The sequence below is a fragment of the Arachis ipaensis genome, chromosome B03, assembly GCF_000816755.2.
Source record: "Arachis ipaensis cultivar K30076 chromosome B03, Araip1.1, whole genome shotgun sequence".
NCBI classification, from domain to species: Eukaryota; Viridiplantae; Streptophyta; class Magnoliopsida; order Fabales; family Fabaceae; genus Arachis; species Arachis ipaensis.
Window position 1 is genome coordinate 25,016,522 of NC_029787.2, and position 12,023 is coordinate 25,028,544.

At 35.8% G+C, this 12,023-nt stretch overlaps 1 protein-coding gene across 3 annotated transcripts; it reads left to right on the top strand.

Annotated features, from left to right (window-relative positions):
- Positions 1-10,414, top strand: LOC107630033 (putative membrane-bound O-acyltransferase C24H6.01c). 3 transcript variants are annotated; one of them, XM_021118488.1, is made up of 21 exons: positions 8-424; positions 2,565-3,037; positions 4,874-5,085; positions 5,199-5,257; positions 5,450-5,631; positions 5,735-5,783; positions 6,350-6,453; positions 6,538-6,602; positions 6,990-7,060; positions 7,564-7,623; positions 7,756-7,869; positions 8,232-8,356; positions 8,448-8,499; positions 8,699-8,761; positions 8,850-8,959; positions 9,040-9,132; positions 9,232-9,313; positions 9,407-9,484; positions 9,645-9,720; positions 9,801-9,850; positions 9,952-10,414. In XM_021118488.1, exons 3-21 carry the CDS (start codon positions 4,944-4,946, stop codon positions 9,991-9,993), a joined length of 1,617 nt encoding a protein of 538 aa, XP_020974147.1. In that variant the 5' UTR covers positions 8-424; positions 2,565-3,037; positions 4,874-4,943; the 3' UTR covers positions 9,994-10,414. The 3 variants fall into 3 exon arrangements, with proteins under 3 accessions (XP_016188526.1, XP_020974148.1, XP_020974147.1); XM_016333040.2 differs by lacking the exon at positions 2,565-3,037 and having other exon boundaries at positions 1-424; XM_021118489.1 differs by lacking the exon at positions 7,564-7,623 and having other exon boundaries at positions 7-424.

The following is a 12,023-nucleotide window of genomic DNA, read 5'->3' on the forward strand; positions in this document are numbered from 1 at the left end:
CTCCCTTTCTCCGTTTCTGTTTTCTTTCAGTCAGAGAAATCACCCAAACCCAAGCACAAACCCTAGCACTCTAAGCCTACACCACCGCCACAAGGAGTGGCATACTGCCGCCGTCCGTCGCACTCAAAGTTCGCCATCCGTCATCTAGCTTCCCTGGTGCTCCAAATCTTCAACCCCTGTTCGCTGTCACCGATCGCGGTTGCTTCCTCGAGCTCGGCGTCCGTCGTCTTTGTCTGCTCAGCAGCGCTTCCGTCGCCGTTTGTTTGCCGTTCACGTTCGCGTCTTCGTTCGCGTTCTTCGCCGTTCGCGTTCGCTCGGCGTTCACCGTTCGCGTTCGTCTGGAAGCCACGTTGCTCTGCTTCAAACTCTGCGACCAACCCGGGCTCTCCACTCAGCCGTCAAACTGCTCTCTTTTGTCCACGCCGTGAGTTCCCTAAATCCGCCACCAGACAATACACTCACACAACACCAATACTCTTCTTCAAACTCTGCAACCTCTGATTTCTATTACAATAAGTAATTATTTGATTTGGTAGTGGATTGGATTTTTTCGTAGACTAAATTAAAGTTACAATAGTTATGTTCTCTTCTCTATCACATTGAAATTAAGCTTTGAATTCTCTTATTTTGTTTTAATTTTACCGCACTCAACATGTTTGATGAAATGCTTTAACCATATTTCTGGTTGGTTTTATAATTTCTAGCTTTTAGAAACTTAGTAAGTTGATTGCATGTGAAATTAGAATAATTGGATTATAGTAAGGAAAAGTCTAGGGGCCAGCAACTTTGTTAAATTCTGGCAAGCATGTAACCAGCAAAGAAAAATGAGCCATTGGATGAAATCTCACACCCATCTCACACCATTAAAACCATCATTGATGGCTATTTGATGGCTACAAATCACAAAGTTGCTAGCCCCCTATCATTCCTCTTATAGTAATTAGGAAATTTTAGCTGTACAAATAGCATCTTTGCAGAAAACATGTTAGCATGATGATTCCACTTGCATTAGTGTTCTTCTGGTAAATTTTTTAGTTGTTATTGTGAACTTGTTAATTTGCTAATTGTTCTTGTGTTCTTCTGTTACTTTTTTTTAATTTTTTTGTTGTGATTTTCTGTTCTTGAATTTGTTAAGTTGATTTGCTAAATTGTTGGGCTGCTGTTGTTTTAATTTGTCAAATTGTTAGGTTGCTGCGACTTAATTTGTTGGATTTTCTATTTAGGTCTTGTTCTTGTTTATTTGCTAAATTGTTGTTGTGTATCTATTGTTTATTTGCTAGATATTGGTGATCATTGTCTTTGAGATTATTTACTAAGCAGGTTTAGTGTCATCACTGTTTTGGAATGTTTTATGATGTACTAATGTTTGTTGCTGTTTTGTAATTGCTGGTTGCTGGTTAATGTTTTGGTTTAGTGTTCTCTCTTTTCCAGATTTTCCTTCTCCCTGTATTTCTGCATGTTGCTGAATTGGTAATCAATAAATTTGCCTTTTTGCTGTAAATCGGGACTTTACTAGGATTTGTTAAATTTGTTGCTGTAACTTGCGTTTGTTGCTGAATTTGTTGCTTCTCAGTCACAGAATCAGAACAGAATGCTCAGTCAGTGCTTGATTGATTGGCTTTGCTCACTGATTGTATTTGATGATAAATTTTAAATTGATAACTTTTAAATTTTAAATTTGCACTGCCCATGTTACTGATTCACTGTTCTTTCAGTTCTTTTTGTTGTTGTTAATCATTATGATGAGTTTTGTTAAAATTTGCACTGCCTATATTACTGAGTGTTCCTTCAGTGCTTTTTGTTGTTGTTAATCATTGTGGTGAACTTTGTTAAAATTTGCACTGCCTATGTTACTGATTCACGGATTCATCCCTCTCGTCATTATCAATGGCATGAACTCCGAACCAAAGCCCCAACTCTCTGGATAAAATTGTAATGAAAGCTTATTGGGACTTTTTCTTCTACTTAAGGTATGAATCAGAATGATGAGGCCAAGTTGTGAATACACAAGTGTCAACGGACTATAATATATATTGAATTTGTGACATTAGAAGGGTGTAATAATAACAATAATGGAGTTATGTTACTTGAATATTGAGGTTTAACATTTAAACTCTCAGCTTCTCAGCCCTGTTTGATTCTTCATCAGAGGCAATTGAATCGAATCAACCAGGCCTTCCTTTTCTTTTTCTTTTAGTTGATTCTTAATTTTTCTAATATATGTAGCTTTCTGAATCAAGTGGATCAGATTATGTAGTTTTCTTGATTTGGGATATTATCAGAGACGCATTAGAAGAGCTATTTTATTATTATGTTTGCTATAATAATATTCACGTGTTCTGTATGCTTGTGATTGTTTCGGTGTTTACATTTTCTTTCCAAGTCACTTGCTGTGGTTGTTCTCTGAGTTAAGGCTTTGTATGTGTGTGTGAGAATATGTGATAATGTTGAATGCTGTTGCATTTAATAGGAGTTCTTGGAGTACCCTCATCTTTGGTCCTTTATAATTTATTTATTCTAAAACGGTTTTTTCGGTTGAACCACCGGTTGGACTAATGAACCAGTGAACCCGTGACTAAAGCGGTTTGATGACCGGTCCGGTTTTCAGAACCTTGCATTCTAGTCTCTACGGCACCCATAGATACAGAGGCAAAGCTGGGAGCTCACCTCGGTTCACCGCCACCACATGCTCGCCACCTTCGCCGCACCTCTCCGGATCCTCCTCGTCGTGTGCTCGCGTCTGGCCTCTCTCCTCTGTCTGAATTCGGCTGCTCGCGCCTCTCTCGCCTCCGCGTCTGCTCGAGCGGTGCTTCCTGCTCGTGTCGTCGCCGCGCCTCTCCCCCTCCTCACGTCTCTGCTCGATCTTTGTCATCCCTCGCGTGCTTGTCGCCGGCGGTCTTGCTCCCTATCCCTCATATGCTGCTGGTTCTCCGCGTTGTAAACATAAGGAGAAGGACTGCCGCAGTGCCGCCAGCTGATCCGCGTCACACTTTTGCTCCTTCTTCTTCATACTCTGCTTGTTGGAAGATCACCGAAGGTTACTTAATTTTCCTTGCTTACTTTTTCGTTTTTAATCTGTTCATAAAAAGTGCGAGTTGGTTAATTTAGTTTTTAATGTGTTCAAGATGATTTAGTTAAAAACAATTAGTTAATTTTGTGTGTGTTTGTGAGCTCCGATCTCTTATGATGCTGTGTATGAAATGTAACTGACTAATTGCTTGGTTTTGAATTTATGATGAGACTTGAATTTGTTAATTTGTTGAATGGGAGACTTGAATTTGTTGAATGAAAAGCTTTCTAATTACTAATTTAGTTATCGATTGCTGATTTTGTGTTGGTTTGCTAATTTCGAATTTGGAAAGAAAATCTTGTGGAGAATGGTATTTAGTTATTTAGTTTTACTTTGTGGTTATGATATTATGATTCTGCTAATAAAAATAATAGGAATGCACCTTATTTTCAATTTTAATTTTGAGGGCCCTGAAATTACTATTGTTAGAAATGATTGTTAATTGCCTAATTGATTGTTAATTGTTAATAGGCTCTGCTGCTACAATGTGATTGTTAATTGCCTAATTTGAATTGATTGCTAATTGTCTAATTGATAGTCATTGTAATAGTGTGATTATAATTAGATAATAGTCTCTGTTATAATTGATTGTTAATTGCCTAATTATTAATAGGCTCCATTGCTGCAGTGTGATTGTTAATTGCTTAATTGGAATTGATTGCTAATTGCCTAATTGATTGTTAATTGTTAATAGGCTCTGCTACCACAATGTGATTGTTAATTGCCTAATTTGAATTGATTGCTAATTGTCTAATTGATAGTCATTGTAATAGTGTGATTATAATTAGATATTATTGTAATATTGAGTAATAATCTGTCTATTTTCGTATTAGTGATTTTAGAAATTGAGACTTGATTGTTGTTAAAGTGTTGGTGAAGATATATATTTCAAAATTTAATTTTATGATTTTGACTATTTTATATTTTTATTAAGTAAGACCGGGTTAGTCGGTTCAACCCGTAACTCACCGGTTAAACCAGTGACTTAGTAGTTTGACTGGTTCGGTTCTGACAACTATGCTTTTTTGTTTTCCATCTCCAGGTACCTCGTCCCTTCCCTGTATCCTACTTTTGGATCATATTTGTTTGTGTATTGTTATACCCCTATTGTTTCTACCCTGATAATGGTGAACAAATTGCTTGTTGAAATTGATTCGAAATTGGTATCACAAACTTAATCTGAGGTGCTTCTGTTTTATTATCAAATGTGCTATGCAGAGCATGCCGTAGTAGCTCCTGGATTGCTGAAACATTGTGATTTGATCTTCGAATTCAGTTTCCTTTTAGTACCATGTAGAAAATTGGTTAATTTGTTGCATGGTTTTGATTATTTGTTTACTTTTGTTATTCCTGGTTAGTGCAAAAGTACACTGATGGTGGTTTTCTTTTAGATAACGTGACTTACTAAAACGGACATTGCAGTGTCAAAATCTTATTAACATACTTTTGAAATGAGATCTCCTTTGAAAAAACATGGCTAGATTATCGAAACTCAAAAATACTAAAAACTTGTTATAGTTGAGTGATGAGGAAGGAGAAGGAGCAATTGGGTTGCAATGGTCCAGGAAACTGTTTGTAGGGTCTGCACTTTCCATAGAAACTCAGCTCCTCCTTTTATGTACCCATTATGGATCTTCTCTCTTCTTTTTCATCGAATCTTGTCTCCTCTTTTTCTTCAATTTTTCACTTTAGTTGTTTGTCAGAGTTTGCCCAGAGTTGTCTAAAATTGTGATTATTTTATTAGATTTTTTGGCCAAAAAATAATCTGATGTAATTTGAAAATTTTCCTCTTTGATGAAACAGAGAATCATGAAATTGCCTGTGTCGAGGTGTTAACTAGAGGATCTTGGCTTTCTTAATTTACAAATAGCAAATGGGTACATCTGCTGCGAACAAGGAAAACTTCAAAGGCAGTAGAATTGAGCCCTGGAAGCAGAAAGAACTGTATTTTTTGGTGACTTATGCTTTTGTTTTCTATGTCATCATCATTCGCCGTTCCCTTCAACTCTCTCATGGTGAAACTCTTATTTCACATCCCCCCCCCCAAACACAAAAACAATTATTGTTTGTTCGATTGTATTTTCACTTCCTGTACTTAATTGGTAAGCATTGGTATTGATTTTCACAGATTATGGCAAGCAATTATTTGGTTTACGCCCAGGATGGCTCATACCTAGGCAACTCAATGTATGTGCTCTTTTCTTATTATTATGAATTTATGATCATTCTATAAAAAGAAAATTGAATTTATGATCTTCTTTCTAAGAATTTCAGTAGTTGGCTAGGTTGCTCATGCGTTTCTTTTCTGTTGCTGTTATTCTTGGCTTGATCTCTTTCTTCATGCTAATCAAATATATGCCTGTTCTGTTATGTATAAAGGATGTCACAGATGCTCAATGGAGGAATTTGCGAGGAAATATACCTGTTCTTACTGTTGTCTTTGGCATTTTCACTCTGCTTGCCAACTTGATGAGGCCTTTTTTCAATTTAAAAGTGGGGGGAATGTCCATTATCTGGCTTTTATTTTCTTTGACCTATCTATCATATCTACATGGAGCATGGTACAGTTTTTCTTTATGTTCTACATTTAATGTTCTTTCTTTCTTTCACTATTGGCACTCTTTACCTTGTTCACTCCAACTCCGTGTCTGTTTCACTTTGCAGCATCATATTTGTCCTATCAATAGCAACTGTTAATTTTCTTCTTGTGAAGGTGCGTGTAGTGAATCCATAAATAATATTTCAATATTTCATCCGTGGAATGAGTAACATTGACTTCCATTGTTAATTTATCATGTCATAACAGCTCTAGTTTTCATTAAAGGTTATTTCCCTCTGACTGCTTAATATTGATGTCTATATTAAATTTATTAAGGCTCCTTGTATTTCATTTTTCCAATTTCAAATATTGTGATGACTGAAGGTAGCTTCAAAGAACAGTCTTTAAGAGTTTTGTGGTTAAATGTTGGAGTAATGTGTATCTCAATGACGAGCATAGAAGGGTCTCCTTTTGTAGGTTGGTTTTGGGCTTACAATGTGAACAGATTTTAGTCTGAAAGAATAAGAATGATCAAAATATAAAATGGCTTTTAAACTTCTGGACACCACTATAAATATACTTACGAGTTATGTTGCTTTTGCTTCTTCTTTTTCTTTTCCTTTTTCTTTTGTTTTTCCTTTTTTTATTTTAAATAGATCTGTAATGTTCTTATGTTCAGTTCCCCATTTATCATGTTATCGTTATTTCCACAGTTGTCATGTAAAATTCTGTTTCTGCAGATATTTGCACAGAAGAAGTACTTTCCACTTGTAATTTGGAGTTACAACTCTTTTTTTCTTGTCTGTAATCGCATTTATGAAGGATATTCATTCTCAATTTTTGGGTAAGATGAGTCATATTGGTTACATCGATATTATACGGTAGGAGTAATTCTATTCTCGCTTAAGGGTTATGTATTATATTGCAGGCAACAGTGGGCATTTTTGGACAATTTCCGAGGGACTTTTAGGTGGCACATATGCTTCAACTTTGGTATCTATTTTTATTTTATGTTTTTGTTCCCATAATACCTATAATAAGACTTTGTGTTGCTAACCATATATCTCTGGCCACTTTCTTTTACCCATTCTGTTGGTGGAACTATTCTCATGCATATCCAGCTGATGCATAAAATTTGACTCAGACTCAGCCATTTATTGTCGACTTCAATAGTAGTTTCAGTTTACAGTGACATATTTAGAATACTTATTGTCAAGAATATTAAAGTTCGGTAATATGAACATTTAAATTAAAAGGGACTTATTGTGATTTTTCTAATATATATATATATATATATGTGCCTGTCTTTATATTTTGGTTTTTGCATAATCAGTGTGCAATGTGATAAGAAACATTACTCAATGTATTTGTTTGTGGCAGTTGTTTTACGCATGATTAGCTTTGGCTTTGATTATCATTGGAGAAATCAAGATTCTCATTTTGATATGGAGGTATTTTTCTTTTAGTGCACCACTTTTCTGTTCTGAATATAAGTTTATACTCAACGGTCTCTCTGAATGGTGATGACAGTTTGAGGATCTGGGAATAAATAATGCAGCTTTATTACCTTGTAACTTTTGACATAACCTTTAGAAGCTTGATTTTTTCAGTATCACGCATAGTGTAGGCTGAATTAAACTTTCATATAAATCTTGAATACCTCTTACAAAGGCCGTGTTTTGTAATGTAACCCTTGCTTGATTAGGTTCTAGTTTTCTATTATGGTTTATGAACAACCTGGTTACGTTCATGTTTTTAAGAGAAGACTATTATGAGGTTGTACTCATGTTCCTTAAGCCATCAAATTTGTCGTTTGCTATCATGATTTAGTATATCTAGTACACATGACCTCTCCTAGCTCAAGACCTGTTGCCAAATTCTGTGACTTTATGCTTTTGTGTATTTTACATGATTCATAAATATTTGGCAATATTTTAGTCTTTTATTATTGCAGAAGCATTGCAAACGTTGTCTTATTTGTAAATCAGGAAAATCTTGCTATCAAGCTTTACAGGTTAGGATATCTGCCAGTTAATCAAGAATCTTCTGTTATTTTTATGCTTTTTAAATGTTTACTTCTATTCTTCTTTAAGTTCGGCATGTGGATGCACAGTTTTCTGGTTCATAATTTTAATTCCATTATCAGGAGAGCAGACTACAGAATGACAAGTTTTCATATACCACATACCTTTGTTACTTGCTGTATGCCCCTCTTTACATTGCTGGTCCAATATTGAGCTTCAAAGCTTTTGCCTCACAGGTCTGACTGTAACTTATATTTCTCTTATAAGCTCCATGTTTGATTTTCAGTTACATTTTTTATAGTTCTAGGCTTTCTGAAATTTCAATTGATGAAGTGAACCCTGACCTGTCATTTTCCAACATAAAATTATATGTAAGATATGATTTGTTTGAAGATTAAGAGAAACCAAATTTGTTATTGTTTGGAGATTCAATTTCTTAATTGACAATTGTTAAATGTATTACAATAACAACAATGACAACTAGGTAGATGTTATACTTTCTCTTCCTTAACTTTTCTCGTGTCAGTAATTGCTGGCAAATGTTTTTAAATGGCAAAGTTTCTTGTTCGTTGATGATATTTTTCTATTTTTTCTGCAGCTAGAAGTTCCTCAAAATACTCATTCAGTTAAAAATGTGGCACTCTATGGTTTCCGTTGGCTATTTAGTCTTCTCCTCATGGAATTGATGACACATTTGTTCTATTATAATTCATTTGCTAATAGGTTAGAGTACTATCAAGAAAGTCCATGTGTTATAATTAATGTTTTATCCAATTTTTATTCTGTTAGCTGAAATAGTTTCTTCATTACTTAGTGGTTTGTGGAAGCACATGTCTCCCATGGATATCTTCATCATTGGATATGGGGTAAGAGGATACATGTTCATCATCTTTAAATGGTATTATTGAGACTAATGGCAACTCCTGATTCACTCAACAACCTAACCCAGTGGGATAAAGTTCAGTATAGGTGGTTGCTGTTGCTGTATAAAAAATATTGAAAAAATAAAATTTCCAAATTCACTCACCATAGTGTTTCTCATTCTTTGTTACATATTTGTTTCAGGTCTTAAATTTCATGTGGCTAAAATTTTTATTGATCTGGCGCTTTTTCCGTTTCTGGTCATTGGTATGCTACTTGGTCTTTAACCCTCTAGAATAAATGTTAAAAGTAGATGTTTGAGTTTAGGTCATTAATTTGGAATGATAAGTTGTAGATAAATGGAATTGAGGCTCCAGAGAATATGCCAAAATGTATTAATAATTGCCACAGCTTGGAAGACTTCTGGAAAAATTGGCATGCTTCCTTTAACAAGTGGCTTGTGAGGTGGAACCGAGTCTTTTGGACTGATTTTGCATTTTATTTTTTTTAGATGATAGCAAATTATTGACTGAGTAGAAATTCAGGTATGTATACATTCCTCTTGGTGGATCTCAGAAAAAGCTACTGAATGTATGGGTTGTGTTCACATTTGTTGCCATCTGGCATGATTTAGAGTGGTATGCACCCTTCATTAGTAACTTAAATCCATTCTACTTGTAATATTGGCATATTCTTTGACCTGATATCTTATTCTTGATTATCCTCTTGGACCTTAGGAAGCTTCTTTCATGGGCATGGTTAACATGTTTATTCTTTATCCCTGAGTTGGCTTTAAAATCAGCAGCAAATGCATTTCAGGTAAAGCATATCCTTGCATTTCTTCTTCAGTCTTCCATTGTTCCAAAGTCATTAATCTTCTTGTTTGACATCAAGTTAAATGTGGTTCATCAGGCTGAGAGTTCTTTTGGGGAATTCATATTTCGTGAAATCAGTGCTGTTGCTGGTGCAATCACAATTACTTCCCTCATGGTTTGTCCTTGGATTTACTTTGGAAAGCTATAGCACATATGAGTGTTTTAATTCTTAGTTATTCTACATCTCTACTTGCGGCTTACTTGATCACAATTTAATTATGTGGAAATCAACGATAGTCAATTTCTAATTTTAGTGCAATGACTTTTCTTGACAGGTGGCAAATCTGGTTGGTTTTGTTATTGGACCCAAAGGCATTAATTGGCTTCTTGATTCTTTCCTTAGCAAGGAAGGTTTGTCAATATTTTTAGTCTTCTAAACTTTGTTGCAGTTAAATACAGTTTAAAATTAATCTGGTAATTCCATCACTCAGGGCTGCCTGTTCTCGGTGCAATGTTTATCACATTTTACGTGGGAACAAAGGTGTGACATTTTCGTCATTTGCATTGTGAAACATTCCAAATAGTTTTTATTCTCTTTGCTTCCTTTTTTAGTTTAGTAATCTTATGTCTAATTTCTTGTAGCTTATGTTCCACATAGAGGAGGCCAGAAAAAGGTCATGTTGAAATGAGACAATTACCCTGATCATAATACTTGATGCCAATGACCGAATTCATGTTTATTGCCACAAGTTTCAATCCTGAAACCAGACAGCATGGTGAGTGGTGGTTCTTGACCAAACAAATTCCTCAATGCATTGTGCATCGAATTCGGATCCAGTGCCTTCGAATTTTGTACACTAAATGGAAAAATCACATTTGACTCGGGACACGGGAATTAGAACTTGATCACATCTCACTTCTGCTTTGATCCTTTGTTTGGTTTGTTTTAGCTCCTTGGACTATGTTTTTTGCAAGTTGTCATTAGTAATTACCGTGAGCAGGTGCAATATTTTTGCGAAACATTTCGAACCCCATTTTTTAGCTTTTATTTGTCCATAGTCCATAGGCAGTTATGACTTAGGATAGATGCGCATCACGGTTTACATACACGTTTATCTACATTATTAAGCTTCGAATGAAACATATCATAACAAAATAACATGGGAAAAATTTCAAGTGTACTGGAAACGTCGATGTTCCAGTTGTTTTAACCGTTGATCTGAATTATAAAAAAAATATATAATATATATTAATTAAAATCAACGGTTAAAATAACTGGAACACTGGTGTTCCCAATACACTTGAAATTCTTCCAATAGCATAAATATCTGTAAATGTATCACATTGTGTCCAGGGATTAAAACCTCTCCGCCAAAACTTGGTGCTTGGAAGTTAAATTGTGATGGGAGTGTGAACTTGGGGGATGATTGTGCCGGTTTTGGGTGGGTAATTCGCGATAGCTTCAGTCAATGGGTAATGGGATGCTCAGGAAATTCCTTTGGATCTAGTGTCATCAAGATGGAGTTGTGGAGTATATCGAAAGGTTTGGCTTGGGCTTGGGAGGCGGGTCTTAAGTAGGGGTGCACAAGACCCGGTCCGGCCCGAAGACCCGGATCGGACCCGATGACTTCGGAGTTAATTTGGCCCGACTTCGTTATGGCCCGGTCAGACCCGAAATTTCAATCGATGGTCCCGGTTATTTATTAAATCGGGTTCGGGCCAAGTCTCGGGTCACCCGGCCCCGGTTTGTTGGACCCGTGTAGTTGTTTGCTACTTAATATTTTGTTGTTATTGGTTGGTATGACACTATAAATTATTATTATTATGTTAATCTTGTGTTGGTTGTCAACTTTGTTTTAATTGTCTTTTGAACTTTGAATGTTTAATGTGTAATTGATATAATTATTATTATGAAATTTTAAATTATTATTATTAGATTCTAAATTATTATTATGCGAATGTTGCATTGTTATGAAATAATTATTTTTCAAAATTTAGAGGTTCAAAAGATATAGAATATAATTTTGGTGATGTCGTGATAAAGTTGATCAAGACCCGGGCTTCACCCGGTTTAGACCAGGCTTAAGTGTGGCCCGAAAGTAATACGATTTTAGCGGGTCTAAGGTCGGGTAAGGGTCTCATAGATAGACCCGGTCATTATTTAGGGTCGGGTTCGGATCACGGCGAACCCGGTTTTACCCGGCCCCATGTGCACCCCTAGTCTTAAGCTTGTCGTCTGTGAGACATTGCGCAGCAGCTTTTGAACTAGTGACTGGTTAGTAAATTCCACTCTGACATCTTGAAAAAGAAGTGATACAACAGATCTTTGAGTTGAAGTTAAGGGATTGGAATATTCGTTTTGAGCTTATCCTGAGAGAAGCTAATGTCGTGGTAGATCGGTTGGCAAAGATAGGATCTGGAGGTAGCGGAGCTGATGAGGTTCACCTTTGGCACCAGCCGCTAGAGGTGGTTTGTCCTCTCTTGCTGTTAAGAACATGATTTCTTTTCTTTTTCTTTTCTGCTCTTTTGTTTTTTCCCTTTGTTGTTCACCAAAAACGAAGACTTGTGAGGCCGAACATATGAGCAAGCCCATTACCTTATATCAATACAATATAATTGAGAAATTTGTTATCTAGGTACCAACCAATGATGTACCGATACAGGACACGATGCGATTTGGGATATATATGTACATACAAATTTAAAATTCTTAT